The 17545-nt window shown below is 37.6% G+C and overlaps 1 protein-coding gene across 1 annotated transcript in view; it reads left to right on the top strand.

The window, feature by feature from the left end:
• Positions 1-17545, top strand: part of LOC309808305 (organic anion transporter 7) — a 48333-nt gene that overhangs the window by 27097 nt on the left and 3691 nt on the right. Inside the window, exons 3-9 of the mRNA XM_082628440.1 lie at positions 1312-1466; positions 1569-1737; positions 2888-3011; positions 13591-13706; positions 14376-14590; positions 16200-16308; positions 16775-16978. Coding sequence (XP_082484566.1) covers positions 1312-1466; positions 1569-1737; positions 2888-3011; positions 13591-13706; positions 14376-14590; positions 16200-16308; positions 16775-16978 — 1092 coding nt within the window. The remainder of the gene's footprint in view (positions 1-1311; positions 1467-1568; positions 1738-2887; positions 3012-13590; positions 13707-14375; positions 14591-16199; positions 16309-16774; positions 16979-17545) is intronic.

Here is a 17545-nt window from a genome sequence, read left to right as displayed (position 1 = left end):
AAACCACCTCACATCTTTCAGAATGGTTATTATCAAAAAGACAATAAATTGGTGAGGATGTGGAGACAAGGGAATGCTTATGTACTCTTGGTGGGAATGTAAATTGGTGCAGCCACTATGGAAAACAGTATGGAGATTCCTCAAAAATTAAAAATAGAACTTCCGTATGACCCACAAATTCCACTCCTAGATATTTATCTGAAGAAAACAAAAGCAATAATTCAAAAAAATATATACACTCCTAAGTTCATTGCAGCATTATTTACAATAGCCAAGATATAGAAGCAACCTAAGTGCCCATCAATAGATTAATGGATAAAGAAGATATGTTTTATACATATAAAACATATGAAAGAATGAAATCTTGCCATTTTCAACAACATGGATGGACCTAGTGGGTATTATGCTAAGTGAAATAATTCAGACAGAGAAAGACAAATACTGATTTCACTTAAATGTGGAATCTAAAAAAGAAAACAGTGAACAAACATAACAAAACAGAAGCAGTTATAGATACAGAGAACAAACAAACAGGTAGTTTACCAGAGGGGACAGGTGTGTGGGGAAAGAAATAGGTGAGGGAGATTAAGAGGTATAAACTTCCAGGTGCAAAATAAATGAGTCAAGGGTATGAAATGTACAGTGTGGGGATCTAGTCAATAACAATGTAATATCTTTGTATAGTGAAAGACGATTTATCGTGGTGATCATTTTGAAATGTATAGAAATATGGAATTACTATGTTGTGTAACAGAAACTAACACAGTGTTGTAGGTCAATTATACTCCAAAAACAAACTCATAGAAAAAGAGATCAGATTTGTGGTTATCAGAGTCGGGCATGAGGGGAGGGGGAACTGGATGAAGGCAGTCAAAAGGTAGAAACTTCCAGTTATAAGATAATAAGTACTAGTGATGTAATGTATAACATGATAAATATAATTAACACTGCTGTGTGTTATATATGAAAGCTGTTAGGATGGTAAATCCTAAGAGTTCTCATCACAAGGAAAATTTTTTTCTATTTCTTTTATTTTGTATCTATATGAGATGATGAATGTTCACTAAGCACTGTGATAATCATTTCATGATGTATGTAAGGCAAATCATTATGCTGTACACCTTAAACTTGTCCAGTGCTCTATGTCAATTATATCTCAATAAAACTGGGGGGAAAAAGAAAAACAGAAAATAATTTAAAATAAAATAAAAATAACAAAACATCCCCTAAATTTCAAAGTGTGTCTTCTTTTTGTTCATTTCTACAACAGGTTGTTACTATTACTATATCTAACCTGTTTCCATTTCTCAGGTTTGGGAGGAGGTTAATGCTCAGATGGTGTTTGCTCCAGCTCGCCATTACTGACACCTGTGCAGCCTTTGCTCCCACCTTCCTCATTTACTGCTCCCTACGCTTCTTGGCTGGGTTTTCTACCATGAGCATCCTGACAAATATTTCTGTGCTTAGTAAGTCAAAATTTTGGGTGTTTGCCATTTTCCAAGCCTTAACTTTGACTTTGAAATTCTAACTTTGTTTGAAGTCAAAATCCTGTTTGTGTTTTCTTTCAGTTGTAGAATGGACAGTGCCCCGATTCCAAGCCATGGGAATGACCATGTCAATCTGTGCTGCTTGCATAGGACAGATCACCCTAGGAGGACTAGCTTTTGCCATTCGAGACTGGCACACCCTTCAGCTGGTGTTTTCTGTACCATTATTTGTCTTCTTTCTTTCCTCAAGGTATAAGCTTTCTTACTTCCTTTGTCTTAGAGGATCCTAGATGCAAGGTACCTGAAATTAGGATGCAAGAATTCTGGTTGGTCTTAGTCAACACTTGAGCACATGCTCTACTAATCTGTGCCCTATGTACAATTAAAGAAGCAGAACGAGTAGGGTTGCCAGATAATATCAAGGGCATTCAGTTAAACTTGAATTTTAGATAAAGCAATAAACTTTTTGTATAGTATGCCAAATATTGTATGGAGCATAGTTACACTAAAAATTATTAATTGTTTATATGAAATTTCTATTTACCTAAGAATTCTGTATTTTCATTTACTAACCAGATAAAATACAGTGTCTCATTAAAGTAAAATTTCAAATAAACAGCAAATACTCTTTAGTGTATGTCCAAAAAATTGCATGGGACATAGTCATACTCAAGAATTACCCATATTCACTGTTCATCTGAATTCAAATTTAACTAAACACAGTGGGTTTTCTTGTTGGTTTTTTTTAATTTATTTATTTATTTATTTATTTTTGGCTGCCTTGGGTCTTCATTGCTGCGTGCGGGCTCTCTCCAGTTGTGGCGAGTGGGGGCTACCCCTCGCTGCAGTGCGCGGGCCTCTCATCGCAGTGGCCCCTGTTGTTGCAGAGCACAGGCTCCAAGGCGCACGGGCTCCAAGGCGCACGGGCTTCAGTAGTTGTGGCACGCAGGCTCAGCAGCTGTGGCTCGTGGGCTCTAGAGCGCAGGCTCAGTAGCTGTGGCGCACGGGCTTAGTTGCTCCGCGGCATGTGGGATGCTCCCGGACCAGGGCTCGAACCTGTGTCCCCTGCATTGGCAGGTGGATTCCCAACCACTGCGCCACCAGGGAAGCCCAAACACAGTGTTTTATTTGCTAACACTGATAATATCTTGCTGAATAATGGGGGGAGGGCACTATGACTCCAACTCTATATTCCCGGCAGTGAAGGTGTACTGCATGGAGAGGTCATCTTCACAGCTTCCTAGTTATGGTACAAAAGAACATAAGTTTATATTTCCTGGTATAACAGAACAAGAGATAGGTATTAGATGGGAGGGGAGAGGCATTTCAGGAAAAAGCCTCTGTGAAAAAAAAATGGGCAAATGAAAGTTGATGGCACCCCTGTCCTCTTCTTTGATCAGGTGGCTGGCAGAGTCTGCTCGGTGGCTGATTATCACCAACAAACCAGAGGAGGGCTTAAAGGAACTTAGAAAAGCTGCTCACAAGAATGGAAGGAAGAATGCTGGAGACGCTCTAACCATGGAGGTGAACAGGAGAGGGAGTTGGTTATGGAATATAGGAAAGACATGACCTGACATATACACTAGTCGGTGTCCATAAAGTGAATAAGGGGTGGGAACCCTGGTGTGGTTTGGGATCTTCTTACCTCATCGTCCTGGTCTTCAATAGCTGTCAACATGGTTTGAGTGAACATTAGGATGCTGATGCCGAAAGGACTGGATGCAGATATTTTACTCAACAGAGGCAGATAACGCATATATGTGGAATCTAGAAAAATGGTACAATATTTATGATTGTAAAGGTTGTTATTGTTCTCTTAGTTCTCTTAGTTTTTAGTAACAAAAACTAATCCATTTCTTTCCAATTAACATTTCAAAGGCTTTTTTTTTTCAGGATAGTAAGGCAAGTTGAAGGGCGGCTTAGTGACCACGCAGAATAGAGCATAAGGAGGCTTATTTGTCAAGTCAATCATATATGTTTCCATTCATGGTATATTTACTGAAAGGGCATTCTGTTCTATATAGGAAATATGGTAATGACCACAATAGTCCAAATCCCTGTTTTGTGGAGTTTACATTCTACTTATTACAAGTTCCAAGAACATGACTGAGTGGAAAGGCTTCAGAGAGATTTTTCTCTTTTTTTATTTTCCACCCCAGGTATGGAAGGCAGATGCTGCTGTATGTCATAAAGTAGACCATTCACCATGTCATGAATGTATAAATTATTTATTGAAAAATTATAATGTAGTAGGCATGGTGCTTGGTCATGCATAGCAGTATGAGTCAGAATTCCATTTTTCACAGAGCTTTAATATTAAAAAGAGAAATTTTAACATACATTTTAAAATAACTTTTATTGTGTTCAAAATGCATAGAATGAAATCTAAAATTTTAACTGTACAATACAGTATTGTTAACTATAAGTACAATGAGCTCTAGGACTTTTTCATCTTGCATGACTAAAACTATACCCATTAAACAACACTTTCTCAATTCCCTTGTCCCCAGTCCCTGGTGACCACCATTCTTCTTATTGTTCTATTATTTTAATATTTTAGATACCTCATATAAGTGGAATCATGCAGTATTTATCCTTCTATGAGAACTATTTATCCTTTTGTGACTGACTTACTTCACGGAGCAAAATTTTCAAGATTCATCTATGATATAGCATATGGCAGGATTTCCTCATCTTTATGGTTGAATAATATCCTATGGTATGAATATACTATATTTTCTTTAAGCATTCATCCATTGATGGGCATTTAGGTTGTTTCCATATGTGAATAGTGTGGCAATGAATATGAGTATGAAAATATCTCTTCAATATCCTGTGTACAATTCTTTTGGCTACATAACCATAATTGATATTGCCAGATCATATGGTATTTCTGTTGTTAACTTTTTTGTTTGCAACGATAAGAGAATGAAAGGAATGCTAATAGAGACAAGGAGAAATCATCTGCCCTCATTTAACAGGAAAAAGAGAGTGCTAGGAGCTAGACAGCCAAAGAGAAGCAATAAAACATTTCTGCAAATAAGTTCAATTACACGTGTGATAGATTTTTTAAAAAACACTTTATTGAGGTATGATTAACATACAAAGAGCTGTACATATTTAATGTACAACTTGATGTATTTGCAGATGAGTATACATCTAAATATCATCACCACAGTTTATGTAATAAACATATCCATTACCTCCTAAAACTCTCTCTGCCCTTTATTCATTATTTTTTTGTGATAACACTCAACATAAGATCTACCCTCACAGCAAATTTAAGTATATGGTACAGTATTATAACCCTAGACACTAGACTGTAAAGTAGATCCCTAGGATTGATTTATCTTGCACAACTGAAACTTTGTACTCTATGATAAATATTTCCCCATTTCTCTCATCCCCCAGCACCTGGCAAACACCATTCTACTCTCTGCTTCTTCGGGTTTGACTCTTTTAGATTCCTCGTATAAGTGGTATCATGTAGTATTTGTTCTTTTGCACATGGATTATTTTACTTAGCATAATGACCTCTAGGTTCATTATGCTGTGGAAAAGGGTGGAATTTCCTTCTTTATATTGCTGAATAATATGCCATTTTACCTATATATGTGTATACACACACACACACACACACATATATTTTCTATTCATCCATGGATGGACATTTAGGTTGTTTCCATATCTTAGCTATTGTGAATAATGATCCAGTGGACATGTGAGTGCAGATATCTCTTCAAGATCTTGATTTTAATTCCTTTGGATATACACCCAGAAGAGGGATTACAGGATAATATACTAGTTCTATTTTTAATTTTTTGAGCAAACTCCATACTGTCTTCATAGTGGCTACACCATTTCACATTCCTAACAGCAGTGTACAAGGGTACCCTTTTCTCCACATCTTCACCAGCACTAATTACTTTTTCTTATAATTGCCATCCTAACTGGTGTGAAGTGATAACTCGTAATTTTGATTTGCCTTTCCCTAACAACCAGTGGTGTTAAGCACTTTTTCATGTACCTCTTGGCCACTTGTATGCTGTCTTTGCAGAAATGTGTATTCAGTTCGTATGCCAATTTTTTAATTAAGTTATTTGGCTTTTTTACTATTGAGTTGTACGAGTTTCCTATGTATTTTGGATATTAACCCTCTATAAGACATATGGCTTGCAAATATTTTCTCCCATTCTGTAGGTGCTTTTTTATTTTGTCAATTATTTCCTAGCCGTGTAGAAGATTTTCAGTTTGATGTATTTAGTACGATTTGTCTATTTCTGCTCATGGCCTGTGCTTTTGGTGTCACATCCAAAAAATTATTGCTAAGACCAATATCAACAAACTTTTCTCCTATGTTTTCTTTAGGAATTTTACAGTTTAGATCTTACATTTTAGTCTTTAATCCATTTGTGTTGATTTTGTGTATAGTGTAAGTTTCCAGTTTCATTCCTTTGCATGTGGATATCCAGTTTTCCCAACACCATTTATTGACAATATCCTGTCCCCATTGTGAATTCTTGGCACAACTGTCAGAAATCAATTGTCTGTATATGCATGAGTTTATTGCTGGGCTCCCTATTCTGTTCCATTGGTCTATATGTCTGTTTTTGTGCCAGTATCACACTTTTGGTTACTGTGGCTTCGTAATATATTTTGAAATCAGAATATGCGATGCTTCCAGCTTTGTTTCTGTTCAAAAATGCTTTGACTGTGGGGACCTTCTGTGTTTCCATATGATTTTAGGATTGTTTTTTCTATTTCTGTAAAGAATGCCATTGGGATTTTGACAGGGATTTATTGAATCTGCATATTGCTTTGTGTTGCATGGACATCTTAACAGTATTAATTTATTTGTTTAATCCATGAACATGATGTCTCTCAATTTTCTAGTATCTGCATTAATTTCTTTCTTCAGGGATTATAGTTTTCAGTATACAATTCTTTCACCTCCTTGGTTAAGTTTATCCCTTAATACTTTATTATTTCGATGCTACTGCAAACAGGATTGTTTTCTTAATTTTATTTTTAGACAGTTTATGGCTGGCGTATAGAAATATAACTGATTTATATGTTAATTTTGTATCCTGTAACTTTACTGAATTCATTTATTAGTTCTAACAATTTTTTGGATATGTATTAGGGTTTTCTACAAATTAGATCATGTTGCCTTCAAACAGACAATTTTACTTCTTCCTTTCTGATTTGAATGCCTTTTATTAATTTTTTTCTTACCTAATTGCTCTGGCCAGGACTTCCAGTCCTACACTGAAGTGTGATCCTTGTCTTGTTCCAGATCTTAAGGGAAAAGCTTTCAGTTTTTCACCATAGAGTATGATGTTAGCTGTGGGCTTTACATACATGGCCTTTAATGTAAGTTCTTTCAATACCTAATTTGTTGAGAATTTTTACCGTGGAAGTGCATTGAATTTTGTCAAATGTGTTTTCTGCATTTATTGAGGTAATCACACAATCTTTAGCCTTCATTCTGTTAATTTGGTGTATCACATTGATTTGCTTATATTGAAGCATCCTTGCATCCCAGGAAAAAAGCCCACTGGGTAATGGTGCACGATCCTTTCAATATGCTGTTGAATTTGGTTTGCTAATATCTTGATGATTTTTTCAACTATGTTCTTCAGGAATATTGGCCTGCATTTTTCTTTTCTTTTCTTATGGTATCTTTGTCTCACTTTGGTATCAGGATCATATTGGTCTGACAAAATGAGTTTAGAACTGTCCTTGTCTTCTATTTTTTGAAAGAGTTTGAGAGGATTGGTATTAATTAATTAATATCTAATTAATTAATCTTCAAATGTTTGGTAGAATTCACCTGTAAAGCTCTATGGTGTTAAGCTTTTGTTTCTGGAATTTTTAAAATTACTGCCACATACTCTTTATTAGTTATTGGCCTATTGAGGCTTTCTGTTTCTTCTTGATTCAATCTTTGTGGGTTATATGTCATATCTTTGTGTTGCAGTGATCCTTTTATCATTATAAATTACTTTCTTTGTCTCTTGTGACAGTAGTTGATTAAAGTCTATTTTATCTGTACAAGTTGACTATCCCTGCTCTGTTTTGGTTATCATTTGCATGGAATGTCTTTTTTAATCCATTCACTTTATGTCTACTGTGTTTTTAAATCTAAAGTGACTGTCTTAGAGATAGCATAAAATTGGATCTTTTTTTTTAAATTCATTCAGCCACCCTATATCTTTTGATGGATGAGTTTAATCCATTTGCATTTAAAGTAATTATTGATAGGTAAGTACTTACAATTGATAAATTGTTTTCTCTCTGTTTTATTGTTCTTTTTTCCTCTCTTCTATTGCTATCTTCCCTTGTGATTTGATTTTTTATAGTGATATACAATACTTTGATTCTTTTTTGTTTTTATTTTGTATATCTACTGTAGGTTTTCTCTTTGTTGTTTCCATGAGACTTGCATAAAGCTTCTTATAGTTATAACAGTCTATTTTAAGCTGATAACAACTTAAATTCTATTATGAGCAAAAACTATACTTTTACTTTCCCTAAACACATGTTTGATGTTATTAATGCCAGAATTCACTTCTCTCAAATCATGTATCTATTAATAATTTTTGTGGTTCTAGTTATTCTTAACAGTTTTGTCTTTTAACTTTTATACTAGTGTTAAAGAAATTTACATGCCACCATTACGGTATTAGATTATTCTGTATTTGTCTTATATTTACTTTAACCATAGAGATTTTTACTTTCATATGCTTTTGTGTTGCTGCTTAGTATCCTTTTCATTTCAACTTCCTTTAGCCCTTCCTGTAAAGCACGTCTATTAGTGACAAATTCCCTCAGTTTTTCTCTGGGAAAGTTTTTATCTTCCTCATTTTTAAAGGACAATTTTGCTGGGTACTCCATTCTTGGTTGGCAGGTTTTTCTCTCAGTACTTTGAATATATTATTCCACTCTTTCCTTTCTTACAGAATTTCTGCTGAGAAATCCACTGATGGTCTTATGGGAGTTTTGTTGAGTGTGGTGAGTCACTTTTCTCTTGATGCTTTCAAAATTCTCTCTTATTTTTCACTTTTGAGTATTTAGTTATAATATGTTTCCATGTAGACCTCTTTAGGGTCTACCTACTGGGAGTCCTTTGTGCTTCGTGAATCTGAATATCCACCACTCTCCCCAGATAAGGGAAGTTTTCATCCATTATTTCTTTAAATGAGGTTTCTTGTCCTTTCTCTCTCTCTTCTCCTTATGTGATTCCTATAATGTGTATACTGATTTTTTATATTGTTCCATAAGTTCCTTAGGCTGTCTTCACTCTTTTCCATTCTGTTTTCTTTCTGTTCCTCTGACTATATAATTTCAAATGGCCTGTCTTTGAATTCATAGGTCCTTCATTTTATTTGATCAAATATGCTGTTGAAGCTCTTAATTGAAGTTTTTAGTTCATTTATTATATGCTTCAGCTCCAGAATTTCTGTTTGGTTCTTTTTTATGGTTTCTGTCTCTTTTTGAACTCCTTATATTCTTTATGTGTTGTTTTCCTTATTTCATTTTGTTGTCTTTCTGGATTCTCTTGCAGCTCACTAGCTTCTTTATGATTATTGTTAAATATTTGTAGGCAGTTTGTAGATCTACACTTCTTAAGAATTGGATACTAGTGCTTTATTTTGTTCTTTTGGTGACGTCATGTTTTCCTGATTCTTTGTGATCCTTGCAGCCTTGTATTGGTGTTTGTGCATATGAAGAAGGAGTTATTTCTTCCAGTCTTTACAGTCTGGCTTTGTCAGGGAAGCTCTTCACCAGTCACTGGAAATTCTGGGCAGGCCATTGGCAGAGACTACAGGTGGGCCAGTTAGCAGGGTTCATTAGTTGTCCTACTGCCTCGGTCCACATATGGCTCTGCCTTCAGCCAGGGTCTGCAGGTGAGAGGGTCCACTGCTAGCATCCATGGAGAGGCAGAACTTGTTCTGGGGTCTGTGGCCAGGCCTGGTGCCATTGTCTGTGGACAGGCTAGATGTCAGGGTCCACAGGTGCTGTTGTTGGTAGGCAAGTCTCTTTTCAGGGTCCCTGGATGGGCCTGCTGCTGGTCATGGGCCAAAAGCAGGTCTGGTGATGGGATCCACAGGCAGGCATGTTGCTGGGGTCCTGAGAAGGGTGGCATGGTGCCTGGGGTTATTACATAGAGGCAGTGGCCCTGAGAGGCCCTGAGAAGATAAAGAACCATTGGCATAGTCCTTTTTTTAAAGAAATTTTGAAATTTAGGTGGAGCTCTATGGCACTCTGAGACTGTGTCAATATATACTTGATTTATAGGAAATTATTTTGGGCCAACTAATATCTTGGAAGTATCTTTAGTTCCAAGACCTCACCTAGCATTTTGTCTTCCAGGTTGGCCCAATCCAAAGAATTAAAGCTTAAATCTTACAGGAAAGTTATCTGCCAGGTCAATAACAAAAATAAGTGTTACGAGCTGGAAGAAAGAAAGGAACAATGCACTATCAGGGTAAACGGCAAATGACAATCACCTCAGTGCCAAGAAGAAGAACGACAACATTGTAAAAGAGGAACAAATGAAATTTGGTTTAGGAACTGGATTCTATGTATGAATGAGTACCCAAAATTGCCTTAATTTCATTTTTTAAATTTTGTAAAGATTATTCAGAAATTTGTGGTCTTAGTCATGTTTAACCTCCATCTGACAGATTGCCAAACACATTCACTCCAGACAATCCTTCTTACTTAAAGCTGTTCCCCTTCATGTCAATAACAATCCATTGATTAATCCAGTTTTGGCTGTCTTGGAGTCCAGTAAATGATAAACATTTCCTCTGCTTAAATCACACCCAACTGAGGGATAGTTAATGTGCTCAGAAAGATGACAATAAAAAATTATGTTTTTCACAACAGTGAAAACTGAAATAGAAGAAGTGTCTAATTCAAGCAACAATAAGTTTGCTAACACTTCAACCCACAACTGAACTTATTCACAAGTGCCAGGTTTTTCCACAGATGCAGAGCCTGCATTGCTAAATATAAGGTGTGACCCAGGCAGCAAATCTGAATGAATTTTCATTCTAAAGGCATTCTGGGTCACTGAAGCATATCCATTGCATTCTCCTAGTTTACCAGTCAAATACCTCAGTTCTCCAGGGGCAGTGAGGGTAGGTATAAAGTGGTCTGTAGTATTACTCTTTCAAAGTCTTTCTTCTTGGAAACATGAAGATTATGAAGAAAGTGCCCCTACCCCAAGCCACCAGTGTGTCTCAGGCAACTTCTTTTTGGTCAGTTCTTATTTCAGTCATCCTTTGGCAGATTCATTTTTCCATCTTTTTCTTCTTTATCTTTTAATAAATTGTCCTCCTCCCCTGCTCATTTCATTCTACTGGTTCTGGTATTTCAATGCAATTGTGGTCTTATCTACCTTCCTTCCTGCTCTAAACTCTGTACATTCCAAATTCTGATACTCTCCTCTCACTTCTGCTCTGTCCAATTTCCTCCTCCTATTCCTGTGTGACATGTACAGTCTTCTTTTCTATTGTCCTAATTGTTTCAGACCCAGTAGAAACACAAGAACCATGCTCCACAGTAGCCCAGCCTGAAATACACTTCAGGCTGTATAAGAAATACAGTTTCTTAAAGGATCCCAAGGTGCACTGTCCAATCAAACCATTAAAAAGTATTCAATTGAAACTCGATTCTCACAAACTCAGTGACGGCACACTTATGTGATGGTAAATGACATGGCAACTATGAGAGACCAACACAAATTTCTCCCCTGAATCCTCTGCAGGTTTCTCTTACATCCATAAAACTTCAGAGTTTTCCCAACTATTCTACATTAAGAGACGTTTCTTTCTAAATATCATAAATTGTAATTTTGAAGAAATAAATGTCCATTTTCTCCATTTCTGATCTCATTGACAAACATCTTCTCAAAGCTCTCCAAATCAATGTTTTATACCTATATTGGTTCTTGAATTTCAGATCTTTCAGCTCCTAAATGCATTCCACCTTCAGCCAGTTTCTTCCACCCTCCCTGTCTTCCCTTTTTCTTTTTGTCTTCCTCTTTCTCTTCCAAATTTATTTCAGGACTATTTGATGACAGATCCTGTGACAGTCATGGAGGGGAAAGGTCTACAGTTTCTATCTTCAGAAAGATCACACTCAACAAGTAAAATGGGCTTGATAAAGTCTCTTTGAATTAAAGCAAGGGTGGAATGTGACTGTCAAGGAGGGACATATAATCTGAACTGCAGATATGTGGGCAATGAATGCATATTGGAAGTAGTTACATCTGAAATGGGTCTTACAGGTTAAGGTAGAACTATCCAGGTTTAAACCAGGCAGAGAGATGATTAAATTTGCAGTTGAGAGCAGTCCAAATGACTTACAGAGGGGTCAAGCCACTGGTGTGCTGGTAAATGTTTAACACTTAACGTTACAAGAGGAAAAGAAGCATAGATCTCAGATTTGTGGTAATTATCAATTTCCATGGTGTGACTATTACCACCACAGTGAGTTTCATGCCACCAACAAGATGGCAACTGCTTTACAAACTATCTAAAACTTTAACAAAGGGCTTTTGTGAATTTTTACACACTGATTCCAGAACGCTACTGGGCAAGGGTTCAGTCGAGGGCTGTTTCATGCTTTTTACCCCAAGGTAGTGTTATGAGTGGTACAAAGCATTTTTTAAGCAAGAAAATGAAGTGAAGATCAGAGAGAAAAGTACCTTTTAAAAAGTGAAGATACAGCAGGCTCCCATTTGAATATGGGCCTCTTTTCCCCTGAATAAGGATTTTACCAGGTAGGAGGAGCTCCTTGAGTTCCTGTAAGTGATCTGGCATCACCCCCCAAATACATCTGCTAACACTATTCACGTCTCTTCTTGCTCACCAAAAATGAACGGCCAGTGTAAAATAACCACACCATATTGCAAACTTTAACTTTGATATTGGATGTAATTTAAGGCTAGTCTTGCAGGCATTGCATCCCTCATCTGGCCCAAGTTTAAAGTATTATTTGAGCACATTCTTACATTATCATCCATGACAATGGCCTGTGGTCATGGGATTCTGGTGTTAGATGCAATCCTGACTCCTCTCTTCTTAAAGTGTAAGTCCAATATTTCACTATTTAGGCTTGTTCTTTAAATGAAAGGACATTCTTGCATGTGTAGGTCCTCAGTTAGGGTGGCCTTTCATTTCTCTGAATTCCTCATGGAATTATTCCAATGGACTTCATGGTACGTTTTCATTTGTAGAGGTGGGATAAGAATTAAGACTATATTGTTTGAATAACTAATAAGTAAGTATCTGAGGTATGCTGGATATAATTCCTTATGCATATTTTTAGCCTCATGTATGGACCAGGAAATCCTTGTGAGGGAAATGCTATTATTTTTCTCCACCTATTCTCCTCCTACTCTGATTCTTCTACTTATTATTCTTTTTAATGACAAGTAAATTGAGTTTTAGAAATATTTAATTACCTTCCTCAAGGTATATACCTAGCACGTTGCAGGGCTATTAAGTAACTCCAGATTATAACCAACTCTGGGTTTAAATCATTCTATACCAAGATCTCTCCTAATTTCATCCTCAGTTTTAATTCTAGGCATCTCATTCATGGAGGCACAACATGCCAGGATTTCCCCCAAAGTGACTGAGAAAAGAACCAAAATAAAGATTCTCAGGAAATGTTCTTTTTCCTGAGATAAACAGTTTCTCTGCAAAGGACAGCCAGCTGATAACCAAGCTTAGTTCTCAGGTCTTTCATGCCCATCTGGCACAAATGGAGCTTTGGAACGTAATCCAAGCAACTCTGCATTTGATTCCCTTTCTAATCTGAGTATCTAAGGTACACTCCCTTTCTGATGCCCTGAAGTCCTCTCAAATCTTGTGTTTGAATATTTTTGTTGCTACGTCGTTTCCTTCAGTCCTCTTTAACTCTGTAATTCTCTAGTCATACCACTTTTACTCCTGTCATTATGTCCTCAGTGGCTATATTTTCCAGTAGACAGAAAGGGACATCATCTATCTTGTCATCTGTTGAGGGCCTCACGGTGCTTCCCGTTGTGTGACAACTGAACAGTCTGTTGTTGTTGCTGTTGAAGGTTGTGAGATCCATCCTGCAGGAAGAGCTGGAGGCCGCACAGACCAAACCTTCTGTGTTTGACTTGTTCCGCACACCCAGCCTGCGTAAGAACATCTGTCTCCTGTCCTTTGTGAGGTGGGCTTCTCAGAGTGCATGAGGAACGTTAAAATAGTGGAGACATGAATCTATCCCATACCAAAGGATACAACATGTTGTGGGAACAGATTTGAGATAAAATACAGAGGAAGCCATAATGATAATTACTGTGTTTAGAGTAGTCAACGGGTTATGAAAATATTGACCCAGAGCTATTTATACAATGGAGAGTTTTGTTTATCATTTCACCCTACCAATCTCATCACTGGAAACTGAGACTGAGAACTTCAGTCATGGTACAGACATTGGCTTTAACTTTCTTCACTTGTTTGTTTCCATTTTAATGGAGGTAAAATTACAAGCAGTAAAGTGCACAAAAATATACAGCTCAATGAATATTTCCATATGTAAATATGCAGCCATCACCCAGATAAAGATATAGAAAAAAACTCTAAAACACTAGAAGGCTCCATCATGCATCCTCCACAAAAAACACTCCAAACTCTCCCCCAAAGCTTAATAATAATTAGGAGCTCCAATTTTAGAATTTTAAGATCATCACCTTGCGAGGAATTATTCTATAAAATATACCATGTTTTTATACTTTAAAACCAACCACTGGCTGCCTGGCTAATATTTATTATCATCATTTGTAAGACAAAGGCTCTAAACCTTATGATAAGTGTCTTTTGTTTTTGTTCACCACAGATTTGCAAACTTCATGTCCTTTTTTGGCCTGATTCTCCACCTCCAGTACATGGGGAGCAATGTTTTCCTGTTCCAGGTTCTTTTTGGTGCAGTCAACCTCCCAGCCAATTATGTTGCATTTTTGGCACTGAATCACCTGGGCCGTCAAGTAAGCCAGACGCTTTTCATGTTTCTCCTTGGAGTCTCCATTCTGGCCATCACATTTTCGCCTCAAGGTGAGAAGAGAGCACAGGTTGAAATAAGAAAATGTCTTACCTCAGCGATTTGAAGACAGAATCTGAAGGCAGAAGGAAGTGAAGACTAGGGTTTTAAGGATTTTCCAAAACCAATCTGAGGATTTAGGATAGATTCTGTCATTAAGTGGCTGAGAAATAGTCAAAGGTCAGTAAAAGTCAGTTCAGACATATGGTTGTCTTCATCATATCTGAGAAGTATTTGGTAATTGGTGCCATTTATTCCTGACAGTTCCTCTGGGAAAGCAATTGATCACTTTCTCTTTGGCCAATCACCCTTGTAACTGTAAATGACAGTATTATGTCACTATATATAATTGTATCTCATGTGAGGACACAACTGTCACTTCCTCTGTCTGGTCTCTTTCTTATTACTACAGTTTCAGTGAACATTTACTCCCTGATTCTATGTATCTACTCTTGTGTCTGGAATTAGGTTGCCATAACTGCAACCCTGGTCCCAGGGTGTCATCTTGACTCTAAGGTATTTTTAATCCTTTGTCTTCAAGCATAGAAGGTACAGAGAGTAGGAAAAAGGCATTAAGCTGTTAACAGCCTCTCTTAAAATCAATTTTACAAAATTAAATGACCATATGTAATCAATAGGGGAACCCATGTGGTCACCATGCTTCAGCTAACTCCCAGTGCAGTGATGCACTTTACAGGATCCCATCTTGAATATCAGCATCAACGCAAATTTGCTGCCTTACAACAGAGCCCACTCCCATATTGTAACACTTTCGTGATTTTTTTAATTGAATAAAAAACTGACTTTCTGAAACTTCCTTTCAGAGGTTTCCAAAGTCTAACTATATTTTCCCTAAAACAGATCCTTATTCTTGAATCTTCAAATATTATTCTAGATCAAGCACTTCTCCAGCTTATCCATTAATATGAGCCCCATTCTTTTATTACTCTCTACTGAATTACTAGCCCCATGTCAATATTGTGTAAACACCCAGGTTTTGAACTCCTGGAGGATATTGATGAGTCTTACGTCCATCAGTAATTGCTCATATGATAGTCCTATGTTATACATGAAAGGCAGAGGAGACACTGGTCAGAGTAAATGAAAGCAAACTCTTGCTGGGCTTTTGTTCCCCTCTCCATCTTTGGCAAATTTCTGAAATCTCTGATATGTAGGAAGAGTTGATGCAATAACTCAGGTTTTTAATTTCTTATTTAAGTTGTAATATACAGATGTCACATTTCTCAGCTATTAGGCTGTGCACATTCTCTGCCCCTGTGCGCTTTCTCTCCCAGGTATTTAACACATGCAAATGTCTCCAACTGTCTTTTTCTTTTTTCTTTTTTAAAAAATATTTATTTATTTACTTAATTATTTGTCTGCACCGCGTCTTAGTTGCAGCACGTGGGACCTTCATTGCCGTGTGCGGGATCTTCAGTTGCGGCAGGTGGGATCTAGTTCCCTGACCAGGGATCGAACCCAGGACCCCTGCATTGGGATCGTGGAGTCTTAGCCACTGGACCACCAGGGATATCCCGCAACTGTGTCTTTTTCAGTTATAATTTGGTGGATGGTGATTTCTTCAGCTCCGATTTCCTGAGTCTCACTTGTCTTCTTCCCCAGAAATACAGACCTTGCGTGTGGCTTTGTCAACTTTGGGAATAGCAGTTTCTTCTATGGCTCTCATGTGTTCTTTTGCCCATGGAAATGAACTAGTCCCCACCGTTATCAGGTACACAATCTCATGGAAGCTCTATCAGCGTCAAAACAGACCTTTCCCAGCTAATCAAGACTTATAGTGGAAAGAAAACTAATCTGATTCATTATCAAAAGCATTGATTATAATAGTATTAATAATAACAAAAATTATAGCCAAAATTTTTGTTAAAATCTCACTTTTGTCAGGCATGGGTTAAGCCCTTTAATGTATCATCTCCCATAATCTGCTGAACGATTAAAGGGTAGGTGCTGTTGGTAAGAGTATTTTTTAAATAATGAAAACATGTCTTAATGCACTTGTGCACTTGAAAAATTTGTGAGCAAATAAGAGCATATTTTAAGTGTAAGAGTACGTCATCAGCCTTCATGTATCTAAATATTGCTGAGGTGTCTCCCATAATCAAAGCAAAATAATAAATCACAAATTACTTGTATGGATTTATACCAGATTATTTTTGTATTGTTGTTTGCACTCCAAGGGTAACAGCTTCGGGATTCATGGGAATTGCTTCTAATATTGGAGCAGCCCTGGCTCCCCTCTTGATGATCCTAACGGTATATTCTCCCCACCTACCCTGGATCATCTATGGAGTCTGCTCTATCGTCGCTGGCCTTGTTGTTCCACTCCTTCCTGAAACCAGGAATAAGCCTCTGCCTGACTCCATCCAGGATGTGGAAAAGGAGTGAGTAAACCGCTGGCTCTCCCTTAGGGTTGCTGTGTGATATAGGTTCGTGCTGAGGAGGGCAAGGCACCATGCAGGGTCATTGTCCCCAGGAGAAGGCTTACACCTAGACTACTCCAGGTGGTCAGTGCCTTTGGTTTAGCTACAGCCTCATCCCTCCTCACAGTGACCTCAGACTCCCCCAAGCCTCCCTAGATCACACAGACCAACACGAGTAGGCACCAGTAGGTTTAGTGATGAAGAAGCCAAAATCAATGCCCTAGTGTGACATACATACCCTTGAAAGTGTTTCACAAACATGCACAGATCCAAACACCAGATTCTCATCCCTCAGATCCTGGCAGTCCTCAGCCCAGTGAGGGCAGTAACCTCCTGAGATTGCTGGTGTCTGTAGGTCTGTGACCTGCCCTGGTCGCTGAAGATCTGAGGGAGATCAGTGAGAGGACAAGAGCCCCTTCCACAGATGACAGTATATCTCAGGGGAAGGAGTCCTACTGTGCTGCCTGTAAGATTCAGACCATCTGGTTTTCACTGGGAATTAAAGTGTTAAGAAAAGAGAGGGGGCTT

The sequence above is a fragment of the Mesoplodon mirus genome (assembly GCF_964341445.2).
Source record: "Mesoplodon mirus genome assembly, chromosome: 7".
Lineage (NCBI taxonomy): Eukaryota > Metazoa > Chordata > Mammalia > Artiodactyla > Ziphiidae > Mesoplodon > Mesoplodon mirus.
This window is presented reverse-complemented; position numbering and strand designations above follow the sequence as displayed.